Source organism: Planococcus citri, chromosome 5 (assembly GCF_950023065.1).
Source record: "Planococcus citri chromosome 5, ihPlaCitr1.1, whole genome shotgun sequence".
Lineage (NCBI taxonomy): Eukaryota > Metazoa > Arthropoda > Insecta > Hemiptera > Pseudococcidae > Planococcus > Planococcus citri.
In genome coordinates, this window is record NC_088681.1 from 70,715,101 (window position 1) to 70,731,035 (window position 15,935).

The 15,935-nt window shown below is 36.7% G+C and overlaps 1 protein-coding gene across 1 annotated transcript in view; it reads right to left on the reverse strand.

Moving 5' to 3' along the window:
• Ktl (BTB/POZ domain-containing protein Ktl) overlaps window positions 1-15,462 on the reverse strand; it is a 36,078-nt gene extending 20,616 nt beyond the window's left edge. Inside the window, exon 1 of the mRNA XM_065369832.1 lies at window positions 14,812-15,462. Within this exon, the coding sequence (XP_065225904.1) occupies window positions 14,812-15,123 (312 nt within the window). The 5' untranslated portion in view covers window positions 15,124-15,462. The remainder of the gene's footprint in view (window positions 1-14,811) is intronic.
• Between the last annotated feature and the right edge of the window lie 473 nt (window positions 15,463-15,935).

Genomic DNA, 15,935 nt, shown 5'->3' on the forward strand with positions numbered 1-15,935 from the left:
GTTGGGTATAATCTTGGCGAAATGGAATTTTCTTTCGAGGTACATTTTAGCCGCTGCAAATCAGTGTAGAAGGAGGATTAATTTTTTCCCTTCTAAATCCTTACTTCGAGTTGCAAAAAAAAAGTCAACTTCATTTCACCTCACTCTCTACACATAACAATTCAATCTCTCGCTTTAAGCCACACGTAAGAACGAGTCGTCCTCGTCTCTCAAACTTTGAAACAAAACCGCCTTATTAAATGAGAATCCTACGTATATAAATACTCGTATATCCTTACACCAGAACTTTTACAAAACTCTGTTCGCACTTACAAATGATTCTACCCGGCACCAGTTCCACCACAGTTCTGCACTATTCGGTTGGAAAATTTGCTAATTAAATTGTCTTTAAGTAAGTTATAGCTACTTATCTTATTTCCCGTCATCGCGACGGAGAAATACGAGAAAGATGCGCAAATTGGATGACTGGCTTTGAAATGCCTTTCAGTGCGGCCTATATCCTTTGATGTCTTTTCATAAGTTGATAATTTTTTTACGCGACGATATCTAAAAGAAAATTAAAAGCAGATCCAAACTTTTCGAGTAAAACTGCTGGGTACGGATTAGCGATGAAATGAATAGCGGAGCTTTCATGCAAAAAGAACAGATAAAAATATCTTCGTGCTTACAAAGACGAAAATGACGAGATAATACGCGTTAGAGGGAATATTTTCGCAGCCGTTTCGGTATTAGACGTAATAATATACGTAGCATATTGTATTTTGTAGGCTGCTGCTGCTATAACATAATATATGTATAATGGCAACGTGTAATATCTGCCTGCTGCTTAGTGCTTACGTTAGTTAGACGATGATGTACGAAATCTGTTCTGATACAGATTGTTGCGTATTACAGAATTAAGCGGGTATTAATTTTGCAAGTGAGTACGAAAGTTGTTGGGTAAAAAAGAAAATTACCTACGTTGAATCTCGATCAGTTGAAAATTGATAGAGCTAGGACTTGGGAATTTGGCCCTTTGAGAAAAATGTTTCAAAATTTATCCGATTAAATTATCGCGTTAATTTAGAAATCGGCGAAGTTGGCCCAAAATCCATCATTTGAAAATATCTAGAATCGAGGAATGTTACAAAACATCGCTTAGTTTGAGCAATAATATCACAAAAAATATCTAAGAGAACAAAAAAATTCTAGAAAATGAAGAAAAATTAGTAAAAAAATCACGAAATTAGACGAAAATAAGGTCGGCAAAAAGTCGTGAGAAAAATTTGCGTGAAATCGGAACATTGTGATTAAACTTTGTCAAGTGAAAATGTAATCTTGCCACTTTTTGCTGGAGGCTTCAGAGTGACTTCAAAAAGTTTGCATTGGTTGAGAAGGGGGGAAGCTGATTTTTGGGCAGCTGAGAAAGTTTTTAGAAGTTCTTTGGAAGAATATTATGTAATTTTAAAGTTTTGTTTGAAAATTTGAAATTTTCAACTGTTGAAAAAATACACATTGAGGATCGGCTTGGCTAAAATTGTTGGGTTTCAGTGGGGATAATTTTTGCTCTAAATTCGAGTCCACCCTGACAAATTTTGCTAAATTTCATTAGTTTTGAGCAATTTTAAATGATTTTAATGTTTTTTATACGTACTAGCTAAAGGTCCAAATATAAAACCTCAACTCAACCATCTAACGCACCAAGTTCAGAAGAATCTTAACGAGTTTTGCTATACATCATACTAGAACTACTGTGCTAACCTAAAACCATGTAGTAAAGATGTTTGGAATGCAACCAAACGAATTCTGAATCCGCAAGCACCTATAACCTCCCAAATTATCTATAACAACCACACAGCCACCTCTGACAGCGATAAATGCAAACTATTTGCTGATTATTTTGAAAACCGCTTCAACCCTCATACTCAAGACATCAACCATGTGAACCAATCAGCAACATCACAGCGTTTACATTACAAATTCACCAACATCTCCGAACTCGTGTTTCAAATTAAAAACCTAAAAAATCACCTGACCTGCATAGATAACATTAATAATCAACTTCTCAAGAACATGCCAATCTGTTGTATTCAAATAATCCAGGATATCTTCAACGCTTGCCTAAAACAAGGATATTTCCCACAAGAATGGAAAAAAGCAATCATCGTTTTAATCCCAAAGAAAAGTCCTGATCCAACTTCTCCTACTAGCTATAGACCAATCAGCCCACTGACTTCACTTTCCAAAATCCAAATTACTAGAACGTACCATCTTGAAGCGCTTAACTGATCACACCAACAGACATGAAATATTGCCACTGTTTCAGTTTGGCTTTCAGAAACATGCAGCAACAACACATCAATTCCATCATCTTACCAAAAATATCCACCAAGGTTTCAAAAATAAACAGTACACCACCACAGCATTTCTCAACATTAAACAAGCTTACGACTCTATATGGCATTCTGGTCTTCTACAAAAATTGCAGAATACTCAAGTACATCGTTACTTATTTGATATTATCAAATCGTTCTAATCAGACCATTACTTCCAGATTTGCATCAATGATTCACTTTGGACCCTAAACCTATCTTCAGAGGCATACCTCAAGGAGCTGTTCTAAGCCTTACACTTTTGAACATCAACTAAGTAATGATCTCTCCAGTGCAATTGACCAACTCGAACAAAGTAACAAAAATCTTCAGGCTGAGACATCACTTCAACCCTGCCAGAAACATTAATATCGAAAACACTACAATAGAATGGAGTGATGATGCCGTTAAATATCTTGGAACGTCCTTGACAAACGACCAACTTTCACAAGTCACATCTCACAGAAAATGAAAGCTTATACCTACTTCAAACTCAAAACACTTTTCCCGCTAATCAACAGAAGTTTGCACTTGAAAATCCAAACAGCATTACTAATCTACAAGACTATTCTTTGTCCTACATTTACATATGCGGCTCCAGTGTGGTACGGTATCTCCAAAACAAACAAGAAAAAACTTCAAACATTCAAAAATAAATTTTTTTGAATCACCACTGACGCTCCATGGTTGTGCCGGAATCCCCAAATACAACCCGAGCTCACAATTGAAACGATCAACGACTTTCTGAAAACTGTAACTGAAAAATACCTGAACTTATCTGAAAACACCCTTGCTTGCTGCTTCAATATCGGGCAAAATCGCCCTTCAAGACTTAAAACAAAACTTCGTCAAAATTTCTTTTAGGTTTCATAGCCCTAATCTCTTTTCTTTCTTAAGTTTTTATTTAAAGGATCCTATTTGTAAAATTTGTGAATAGCACTACATATTGCGCTGAACCAAATAATAATAAAATTTTCATTCATTTATTCAATGTTTTTTATGAGTTCTAATGTTTAATTTTATTCTCAACTTGTGTTAACGATGTTTCGTGTGGTTTTTGCTAAATTTCGTAGAATCTTATCTGAATTTTACCAATTTTTACAATTTTGAATTATTTTTACCTTTTTAAACATTGTTTCATCTAATTTTTCGCACACTTGAAAAAAATCCAGATGGATCCTCGAGGGGAGAAATTTAGTTCGTTTTAATCCGATTTCAAAATGGTTTTTCAGGCTTTAAAAAAGCTTGGAAAACATTTCTGTGAATTTTTGACATTATGTCAGACTATTAAAAACTTTGAAAAAAATCACCACTTTCTGAAAGTTCTATTCACATTAAAGTGAACTTTTAGATATCAAGTCAAATTGTCAAGAACTTGGAAAAAAATTAATACTTATTTGCTAAAATTATGTCGAAATTTCAAAAATTAATAACATTCTGATATTCAGTCAGACTTTTCTGTTCATTTGGAATCCCCAGATTTGAATCATAAAATGTTCGTTTCGAGACTGAAGATCCACCAAAAAGGGTGTCATTTTTATTTCCAAGGACTCCGCCCTTCAAACAAAAAAAGTTGAAAAGGTCGATCGAGGGGGGGCGGTGCAATAGACTTCTATGTGAGCACTCCGACTGTTTCTGATTTAAAATGTTGTGCTTGAAGTAAACCTTTTGGAGTTTTTAACGATCGAGCAAATAAATGAGCCTCAAAATTGAGTTTTTCACTCGTAGAAAGCTAGATTTTGCCACCACGCCCGATATTTCCAACATTTTTTTCCACGATTTGGAATTTAGGACCCCCTCCCCATCTTTGTAGTCTCTGAAGGCTGGACAACTAAATTAACATCAAAATCGTAATTTTCATTCCAAAAAACCAATATTTCGATACCACATTCGACTTCCATCTAATTTCCGCCGAATTTCGGTCAGATGCCGCCACCCCCCCCCCCTCCTGAGGTCTGGACACCGGAATTTATCCAAAATCTGCATCCTGCAGTAAAAATTGATCCGAATTGCATACTTTCGACCGATTTATGAGCAGATTGCATTGTTCGAGCATAAATAGGAAAAAATGTTGATTTTGAAACAAGTGGTCAACCAAAATGGCCGCCATTTTGTAAGTAAGGCCACTTTTTTTTGAATACGAGTGCTAGAAATGTTCCTTACGACACTTCATTCAAGAAAAAAGTTGACCTGGAGGATCGTGAGGAAGTGCAGTAGATCCTTATGCGGCACCCCCCCCCCCCCCCACTATGGGATTATTATCTTAAATCACAATTTCTTGCTCGAGCGAAAAAGTAACAGCAAATCTGTTTTATTGGAACAAAATTTCAAAATGATCTGTGGTTATGGGACTGACAGCATAAACAAATTTGAATTTGGGTCAGCAAAAAGCGTTGTGGGGGGAGGGTGCAGCAAGAAGTGGTCTGGTCCAGGGCAGCAAAAACCCTGAACACGCCCTTGAATGTGAGGCAAACATTTCAATTTTTTTTTATTACCAAGCATATTAAACTGTAAATGTAAAATACGTTGAAAATGGCCACAGAGTTTCCTTCCCACAACGAAGTTTCGATTACAATTGGGGAGAGGGAAGGCCGCAGCCATTGCGAACAAGTATATCTAACCTGCAGAGATGTTTAATTAAATTTAAATCACGATGCTGATTCGGTTGAAGTTTGCCAAATACTACGTATAACCGGAAGTAAAGACCGTTTTAAGAGGATTTCCTTTTTGTATTGAGGTTAAATTAATGGCAGTAAATTTAGCGCACGAGTTACTCTAGTCTCTCGTAAATATGGTAGATTTTAACTACCTAAACCAATATTATACCCACTGACAGTACGTGCTGAAAGATCATACTCGTACTCCGTACACGTAGCGAATAGCGATCTGTTTAAGGAAACAAGGCATCCTCCATGAACACAGACGAGCATTTTGAACGAAAGTAATTTTTTCAATTTTCTCGGCGTAACTTTAAGCACACATACCTACAAGTAAGTATATGGTATTCCTTTCGTACGTATGCTTAGAGTTTGTGTGTTTAGTAAACTTATATTCGTACTCACACACAGTGATTTCTGCTCCAACGAATTACTTTCTCGTCTCGACGGTAAGGTAAGGTATACTATACGAGTACAAAAAAATAATAGATACCTAGGGTGCGTTTCACCCCCACGCGTACCACAACATACGAATGTACGATATTTATTTATCCACGAGTTAGGTACACGAAACGTTATTATAACCGACAATTTGGTAGCTTTTCAAATATCGTACGAGTTAGGAATATACAAACTGTCGACGTCGACGACGACGGCCGCAATTCTAGAAAGTCTCGTAAGTTCATCAGTTCACGGTTCAGTAAGTTTTACTCGTATATACTCGCATATACGAGTACCGTAGACCGTAGTTGGATTCGCTTTTCAAAGGTCTCGTGAAAATAAATTACTCGCATTTTTTGGACGAACGTGTCACTATGGTAAACGTGAATTACGAAAGTCGCCGTCGCCATCGTCGGTGTCGGTGTCGGTGTCAACGCATCTGTCCACTGTTCAGTGTTCTTGGCTCGCAGGCTTCGGTATGCTCGTCGAGCTTTTGAGCATTTTCCAAATTCGACGACTATACTCGTACTCGAGTTGATAAATTCTCTTTCAATGATCACCCGTAAGCGAAAAGAAAGACGCTTTATAATCGCTATCCGGTTAAATATATTCCTCTTCGTTTGCGAGCCATAAATCAAGCTATCGCATTCGCTGCCATCCGAGTTGTTGCTCGTTTTGCGCCCGTGTGTATTGCAGGAACCTTTGTTCGAGTTAATCGCATTTTCCTCGATTCGCAGTTCTTGTAACTAAACATTAAACGAGTCTTTCGCTTAAATATCATTCTCTCAGTTAAATTTACTTATTTTCATATTTGAATGAATTTAACTTAAATGTGCGTTGAATTTGATTTCTCAATTTTTTTTTATCGTATCCGATCTACATGCCTAAATCAACATGAAAAACTCGATCTAAATCGTAACCTAAATCTAAATACCCTTCTCCTGCCAGTACTCAAGGAATCTAACTGCTTCATTGTCAAGTGTCCCATTTAATTTTCCAGGATTGATTTTTCCTGATAATTCACACTCAAATAAGTGTCTGTCAGTCTGAACATTGCCGCATTCCCACAGATCATTGTCAGCCAACTACCATCTATGAAGGTTGTACTTGGATCAGGTGACTCCGCTCCTCAATCTGCTAAGTGTTTTCCACAATCCATATTTCAGATATTCTCCACTTGGTAGGGCTTCCTGTCTAGTTCTTCCCTCAGCACCTGTATCCCATATGCGACATCTATCTGTGCTAGGAGTATCTCTTAGTTCTTCAACTGTTTTCATGAAGCTGTGTCTCAATCTGAGGCAGGTTTCTGCCAGTTCTTCATATCCATGCATAGGATGCAGCGGATTTTTTAGCATCTTTGTCTTCTCTGCCATGGATGCAACTTCATGTCTGACTGCTGGTGGGGCAATTCCACTCAACTCATACAGGTTATTCAATGGTGTTGGGCATAAGTACCCTATCACCAATCTACATGCTTCATTTAAGAGTATATCAACTTTACTTGCATACGCTGAACAACTCCAAACAGAGCAGGCAATGGCATACTCCCCCACTGAATAGCACAGTGCCAGTGCAGATGCTCTGATAACTTGGGGCTTAGCTCCCCAACTGCTGCCTGCTAGTTTGCGAATTATATTTTGTTCTCGCTGCAACCAGAGCTGTGGGACTGAAACGATCCCAAAACCGGAACTAATTAAATCCCGATTCAAATCCGATCCCAAAACCAATCCCGAAACCAAAATCGTTATTTCTCTTGATCCCGAAACCGATATAATTTTGAACCCGAAACAATCCTGGAACCAAAACAAAATCATTTAGGTTTCAGAATTTCAATTTTTGCCTTTTTTCCGTGATTTTATTTTGAAAAATGGTCATTTTACATCATTTATTGTAAACCATTCAGATACCAATAAAAATTACTCAATGAATTCAGCAAAATATGCGCTTAAAACGTTAAACTAATCACTCCATTGGATTTTTCACGTCAAAACCTCCCGTTTTTTAGACCCCCGCAAGGTCCATTAGTGGATTTGGGCTCAAAATTGGTTGAAATGAAAATCCCGAAACCAAAACTGATTCAACCAGGAACCAAAACAAATTTTTCAATCCCAAAACGAATCCTGAAACTAAAATAAAAATTTGAAGAACTAATCCAGAAACGAATTCAATCCTGAAATGAAAAATTTTCAATCCCAAAATTGTTTTGGTCCCACAGCTCTGGCTGCAACATTCATTTTAGTTGCCTCACAGTGCCTTTTGTAGGTCAAGGACCTATCTAGGGTTACACCTAGGTATTTGGGGTTCTCTGCATGCTTCAGATCTGTTCCACCCCATCGAATATTCAATTGTCGCTTTGCTTCACAATTTCTGAGATGAAAAGAGCATGTCTCTGTCTTTGGTAAAAAGAACCTTTTAGCGAGAAGTTTGTTAGATTAGGAAGAAATAACTCTTGCTTCTCAGTTTTTACTATTTATTAGTGCAAAGCTTTTCAAACACCAAGTGTTCATCATCAGGCTTAAATCACTATTGAACAAAATAACCAAGTCTACAAGCTTATATACTAGTGTACAAGGGTGTGGTAGTTTAACAGTACAAGGGTGTGGCAGTACAAGGGTGTGGTCATGTGGAAGAGGGTGTGGTTGTAGGTGAGGATGTGGTAGGAGTCATGTCTTCAAGTTTGGTTTTAATAACAGAAAGTAGGATATTTTCTAAGGGTTTTAAGTCATTATTTAGTAAATTTGTTTTGTTTTTCTTCATGGCTATTGCTTCCCTAATGTTTAATTGAGATGGTTTATCTATTTTTTGTATGAGGTTCAGGTTTTCAAAGGAAGTAGTGTGGTTGGTGGCAATGAGATGATCTGAGAGAGCAGACTTATTTTCATATTTGTATTTAGCATAATAAAGATGTTCCTTGAACCTCTTTTTGATGTTTCTTTTGGTTTGACCTATATAAATTCCTTGGCAATCTTTACATTTGATTTTGTAGATGCCACTACAGTCTTCAGGTTTGTCTTTGTCTTTAGTGTTACCAAGAAGGTTTTTAATTTTGTTATCATTGGTGAAAATGGGTTGTATGTTGTGTTTTCTGAAGACTGTTTTCATTTTATTTGTGAGAGGGGGATAGTAACTGATCCTAACTCTTTTGACATCATCTTTTTCAGCAATAAAAGTTGTGGCATCTCTGATTAGTTTTTTGTTTTCATGTTTTCTTATAAGTTTTTGGATAGATGTTTTTGTGTAGCCAAGGTTGGAAGCAATAGACATGATGTTTTTTATTTCTTTATTTTGGTTATTTTTATTTAGGGGGAGATTTAAACACCTGTGTATCATGCTGTTGAAAGCAGCAAATTTTTGGTTCCAAGGCTGGAAAGAGTCTGAAGGAATGTAGTTATTGGTGTGGGTGGGTTTTCTATAGATATCAAATTCAAGATGGTCAGAATGTCTAATGATTAACATGTCCAGAAAAGGGAGTTTGTTTTGTTGTTCAAGCTCATAAGTGAATTTGATGGTAGGATAGAGACTATTTAAAGCATTGAGGAATTCCTCAATGTTGAAGTCTTCAGGAATGATACACAGGATGTCATCAACATATCTAAACCATGCTTTGGGAAAGTTTTTATTGTTCTTTTTGAATTTTGTCTCAAGGTGGCTCATGAAAAAATTTGCCAAAAAGGGAGATAAGGGGTTGCCCATAGCTGTGCCTCCTGTTTGTTTGTAGTAAGTTCCATTTATTTGGAAAATGTTTTGGGAAGTGCATAATTTTATAGTATTCATATAATGGGTTATTTCTTTTTTGTTGATATTTTGTTCTTTTAGCCAGTTTTCTATCATTTCTAAAGTCTCAGGAATAGGCACACTGGGGAAAAGATTTTGTACATCAAAAGATATGAGCCTGTCTGTGTCATTAATAGTAATCCCTTGCAGTTTTTCTGCAAGTTCATAATTATTTTTAACTTGAAGAGTTTCAGGAAAAGGAAGGTTTTGGAGGTTACAAAGGAGTTTTTTGGCAATGTTATAGGAAGGAGAGTTGATATTGGCCACAATTGGTCTCATAGGATAGTTAGGTTTATGGATCTTGGGAAGACAGTACATTTTAGGAACTTTAGGATTGGAAGGAAAAGGAGTGTTATTAAGGAAGGGAGTAGTTTTCACCAAACTTTTCACTTCTTTCACCATTTTATCCACAGGATCACTTTTTAACTTCTCATAAGGTCCTTCATTAAGAAGGGTTTCACACTTTTCCAAGTATTCATCTTTCTTCATTATCACTACGGTGTTTCCCTTGTCTGCTTTCATATAGTAGACACCTTTCTGTCTCAAGCTTTTGATGGTGTTGTTGTGGGGATGAAATGGAATTCTTGTTGGTTTATGGGTTTTGATGATGTCTACCACTTCTTTCTTTATGCTGATTTTTGTTTCTGAGGTCTCTCTCCACAATGAAGCATCCACATCAGAAATAATATCTTCAATAGGAGGCCTCATGGGTGGTAAAGAGAATTTTAGACCCTTGTTTAGAAGATCCAATTCTTCTTTGGAGAACACCACATCAGTTAGGTTTTTCACATACACAGTAGTTTGTTGGATTTGGTTTGAGGTGGTTATCTTTATAGTACGAGTATGTGTCCAATTCTTCTATAGCCTGGTTTAGTGTGTCCTCCACCTCTGCAAACGTATCATGTTGGGCAGTCAGTGCAAGATCATCTGCATACAGAAATTGGTTAGTATCTGGTCCAATTGGTTGGTCATTGGTGTAAATGTTGAAGAAAATTTGGCGACAAAACACTGCCCTGGGGCAATCCGTTATTTTGCCGCCTCCAGGTGCTGTTTTTACCACTGAGTGTCACATGGAATCTTCTGTCTTTTATCAACATAGTGACTATCTGTGTAAATTTAAAATCCTTTGTAAGTTGGTACACCTTTTACTGGAGTAGTCCGTGGCACACTGTGTCAAAAGCTGCTGTGAGGTCAACAAACACTACTCCAGTGACTTTTTTCTTTTCAAAGCCATCTTCAATGTGTTGCGTTAGGTGTAATATCTGTCCAGTGCATGATTTTCCTGGTCTAAATCCAGCCTGCTGTCTGATCAGCCCCTCTTCTATACAGTTAGCCATGCGATTTAAAACTACTCTTTTAAAAATCTTGTATATTTCTCAAATGTTATATTCTGAAGAGGCAGGTAAGCCAAATCAGCATAAAAATTTTGGGCTTGAGCAAAAATTACGTCAAAAGAGAATGTAAGAACACCCCACAAGCCAAAACTTCAAGTGCTAATGCTAAGTTTCAGAATTTTCTGAGCATGGTTTGGCGCTTAAAATGGTAGTGGATGCAACCCTCCCCAAACCCTTATGAACCTTGATACTGGCAAAAGTTCCAATTTAGTACCATTTTTAGTTTTTAAGATAACCCTGCTCGAACGTTGCAGGATGTCTATTTTCCTCAAAACTTTGAACACCCTCATCTCTCCTGCAAATGCACAATGAGAACGGTGATTTTTGCGCTATTCGTCTTATCCAGAGGAAAAATATTCAGAAAGTGCAAAAGTCGGGTGATTTGACACGGAATGACTTCTCCTTCTCTCCTGACGCGTCATAATTAAAGCCAACTATCAATATTGAAATGCTGCCAACCGAGTCCTAAATACACTTCGCAGAATCCTCTGTTGTCTTCATCACTCCTTGACGGACGACTTCTTTCACAGTAAGACCTCTAAATTTATCTTGAGTCGAAAATTCTTTCGCCAAAATACCATCCCAGGGTGAATTTCAAACGAAATGCTTATAAAGTGCGTCTATACGAGTACGTACAATTGTACATAAAGAAATAGCATGCACACTTTTTCACTAACGGGTGTATTGATTTCCAGCACTACAATGAGGCGACTGACGAGCCGAATGACGACTCGATGTTGCTGTGTACAATATTTTTGAAACGAAATGAAAATTTTCACGCGACAAGCAATTTGACAAAGGCACATCCGCCGAAATGTGTCATCGTCGGTAGACGTGTTTAGTAAATCGACGCAAATGACTTTATAGTTTCACGCTGACGAGTGACGCTGCCGATGCCGATGCCGATGCCGCATCAAACAATAATAATCAGCTATAGTTTAACGAGGGTGTTCGTTTATTAATCTTAACCGTTAAGATGTGTATTGTGTACAAATACGAGTAGCATACAGCTGACGTAGTCAAACACGACAGGCGACACTCGACAGCGACATTGACAATACCATATTCTAATTTCATTCGAGACGACGACTCGGCTTTATAGTCATTCCTTTTTGCTCGATTAATGGTTAAATCACCTTCGAACGATTTCATAAGCTCGAAGCGTCGCGCTTATAGACGTCATAATATGGTGGCAGAAAGTGGTTTGAATTCTCGCGCATTTACGCAGATGGATGATGTCAAAGTTGCAAAATTGTTTCGTAATTTATTGTTTCCTTGTATTATATGTAGTAATAAGTATAAGTATTCTGAAGGAAGGGAAATGATTGAACTTGCGTAGTTTTACGATAGGTACCTATTGGTATTGTTGTCATATGAAAATTAAACTTCCAGAAAACGAATACGCCGTCAAATGACGCCTCATTTCACTCGGAATTTATTAATAAAAAGTTGAAGTTTTTGCTCTCAAAGATTTCACAAAGGACGGTTTTTATGGCATTTTTTTGAAAATATAAAATTTCCTAAAGATATTGCTGGAGGCTTCAAAACACCTAGAAACCATCTCCAATCGACTCAGCATGGTGATATTATAGAGAACAAGGTAAATTTTATCCTCTCAACTTCATTTGGGTGAAATTTTGTAGAAATTTAATCGATTCCAAGATTCGAAAATGATGAAGATTTTAAATTTTATTACTTACGTATTTTTTTAGAGGTTAACATTTTTCAATCCTCCTCCCCTTCCAATCTTCCAGCTGAAAAGAGTATAATTTCGCGTTTTTTTTTTCAAAGTTTTCAATTTTATGTAATCGCAAGAGTATTTCTAAGCTGCTCATAACAGGCCGAGATCTGGTCTGAAATTGCTTTAATTGACTCATTTTTCAACAATTTTACTTCCCACTCACCGGAAAAAATTGTGAAAACAATTTATTTGCCCCCTTTTTTCAACTTTTTTTGTTTGTCATTCAAAGCACGTCAGTCATCTTTGAACATTGAATGATTTTAGTGTCTATTTTTTGAATGTTCATTGTTCTTGTCATTTTTGAACACAAACAATATTTTATGCACTTTTCGCTAAATTTGGCCAAAATTCATATTTTTCTGACGATTATAAATCAGTTCAATGAATTAATTTTTTTAGCGGTTTTATCTTTTTTTAATATAAATTTTCAAAATTTTTTGTGCAATTTTTACAAAATTAGTTTTGATTTAAAATTATTTTCATATGTTTTCTTTAATGTTTTCATCTTTTTTTAACGTACTATCGCAATTTTATGCACAAATTGTTTTGTATTTGGCTAAAATTTCATCAGTTTTTGGCGATTTTGAATGATTTAAATGCTTTTTATGTGCTCTCGAGCCATTTTTGTCATTTTACTTTTTGGAGGCATGCCAATTCTCGAAAGTTTTAAATTCATAATTTTTGTTCCCCCCTTCCCCACCCCATTTGATTTTCGCATTATCCGTTTAGAAAGTCTTCTTTTTGTTCCAAATAGTCCTTTTTTTTTGTCCAACTGCTGATAAGGTTTTGTTTTTTTTTTTTTTACTAAATTTGCCCAAGTCAACAAGTGTCAATCTTTGGAAAAGATGTCAAAAAGTGTCAACTTTTTTGGGGGAAGGGTAGGAGTTGAAAAGCATCAATTTTTGGAGGGAAAAAGGTCAAAAAGTGTCAATTTTTGTTGAAATAGTCAAGAAGTGTCAATTTTTGGCACAGTTGTTAAAAAGGGCCAATGTTTGCCAAAATTATCAAACAGTCCTATTCTTGCCAAAATTTCCAAAAAATCTGTTTCTGCCAAAATTCGAAATCGTCAAAAATTCCTGTTTATTATCAAAATTGTGAGAGTATGTCAATTTTTGGCGAGTTGACGAAAAGTCCTCTTTTTGTACAAAATTTGCCAAATATTAGTCATGTTCTTTGTCCAACTGTTTTGTAAGGTTTTATTTTTTGCGAAATTTGTCCAGTGTCAGTTTTTGAAAAAGTTGTCAAAAAGTGTCAATTTCGGGGGAGGAGAGGTCAAAAAGAGTCAATTTTTGGAGAAAAGGGTCAAAAATCGTCAATTTTTGATAAAATAGTCAAGAAGTGTCAATATTTGGCACAATTGTCAAAAAGGGTCAATTTTCGCAAAAATTATCAAACAGTCCTGTTCTAGCCAATTGTACTCAGGATTGCCCAAAAAATCCTGTTTTTGCCAAAATTCAAAATTGTCAAAAAATTTTGACCAAAAATTGTACTGTCTTTTTGTCAAAATTCTCAGGAAGTAGTTTTTTGATAAGATGGGCAAATTGTCGCAATTTTTGTGCTTTTTTTGAAAAACCCTCCGTAAAACATTGATTTTTGGATTTCCTGCCTAAAAAACCCTCCTTTTTGTTTAAAAGTTTCCCAAAAAAAATCCTGTTTTTTTTTTACAAAATTGCTTGAAAACTTTTTTTTTGTCAAATCTTCATTTCAATGGGTATTTTCTCGTAATTTTTGGAATTTTGAAAATCGAGAACACGAAAAAACGCCACCTCAATTTTTTAATACGATAATAAACATGAAAATTTGTGCTCGGGGTAATTTTCGAACACGCGGACGCTACGGGGAGATCATTTTTCAACTTTTTAGCCAGTTTTCAGTACTTTGTACGGCGGTAACACTGATTTTCACCAAAACTCAAAAATATCGCTTCCATGAACCCTAAACATAGCGAAAGTTTCGAATTTGTAGCATTTTCAGTTTTCAAAGTTGACCCTGCTCACACGATAAAATATCCCTATTATTTTCAATATTTTGAGCAGCCCTATCTTCCATGCAAATGCTCTTTGAGAAGTACTGTTTACGCCATTCGTCATTTTTTCCAAGAAATCACTGATCCCCAAGAACAGAAAACTCGTTCATTTGATATGGAATAATCTGGAGGTGAAAGTTTCACAGAAAGTACTAACCAAGTTTCATTTTAAATGGTCGACTATAATAATGTTTTGTATTCACGTGAGACTTGCATTTCGTACGTGTGGTGATAAGTCGAAGACAAAATGATGAGGTGCGAACTGTAGCAATTGAACAATAATGAGTAGTCCAGTGACAGATTACTTAGGTACTCATTTAGGCAAATAGTGATAGGTGAACAATTGAGGGTAGGTACTTTTAGAATATATTCGTATTTAGATGCCAATAGATTAACACAAAGTAAACGATGAAAATGTGAGACATACCTGTGGTTTAAGTATATCGATCATTTTGGTAAGTCCGTAATAAGTGGCTTCTTTGATAAGACGATCTCGTTCGCGAAAAGCCTGCGGAAGATTCAACGCCTGGTCCCTCAAGAAATCTAACACATATCGAAATAACACTCCATCCCTATCGATGAAATATTTGCCTTTGGCGTCTTTCAAAGGTGGATCCTTTTTGCCGCTGAATAAATGACACAAATGCGATTCCGGATCCAGAGTAAGCGTTTTCAGAGACGTCGTGTAAAAAACACCGCCAACGTTTAATTCGATAACTTCCGGAAAATCTGTCGCCATTTTAGATACGGAAGCGAATATACTGCAAATATGTATAAAATACGAACGCGAACCGGCAACGTACGAATAATTTTCGCGATAGATAGGTGTGGGGAAAAAAAGGCGCGAAAACAAACTAGATAATATAGGAATCAACAATCACAACAACCGAGAAACCGAGAATCAACAACCAAAATCGACAATGTGTAGATATAATTTTCTCAAGTCAAGTCATCGCAACGTTAAAACGTAAGTTGTTGAAAATTTGTTGGCGATTGCGAGCACGAGCGTGCGAGTGACGGGTACGCTGGTCGTGCAGTAAACTCCACGCGTTTCTCTATGAAATTCCCAAAAACTCGTCGAGTTCGCATGCTTTTCAGGTCTTTATTCATCGGCGCAACGCGCGCGCTTTTGTGGTATTTCGTCATCCGGCCAGTTTTCTATTTTCGTATTGCGAATACGTGAATGTAATTTTTGATAGCGGACCGCGCTGCGGCTCTGCCGCCCTGCGCCGCGCCTTAAAACGGCTAACTGGCAATTTTCGGCACCGGTGGGCAGTTAAAATGCTTCCAGCTTCTATACCACACATATACATAGACATACTCGTACAGCGTACACCAGTACACCATACCCGATCCCTTCACCCCTTCGTACCCTCTTTCTCTCTCTCTCTCTCTCTCTCGAGTACTATAACAATGTGTACCAACAATATTTAGCCATTTTACCATTTTACCATTTTAGTATTCGTATATCGTGCGTTTAAAACTTCTTCGTACCTACATAAACAGCCGAACAATGCTCACGAAAAGCACCACTAACAGGTAAATTCGTTC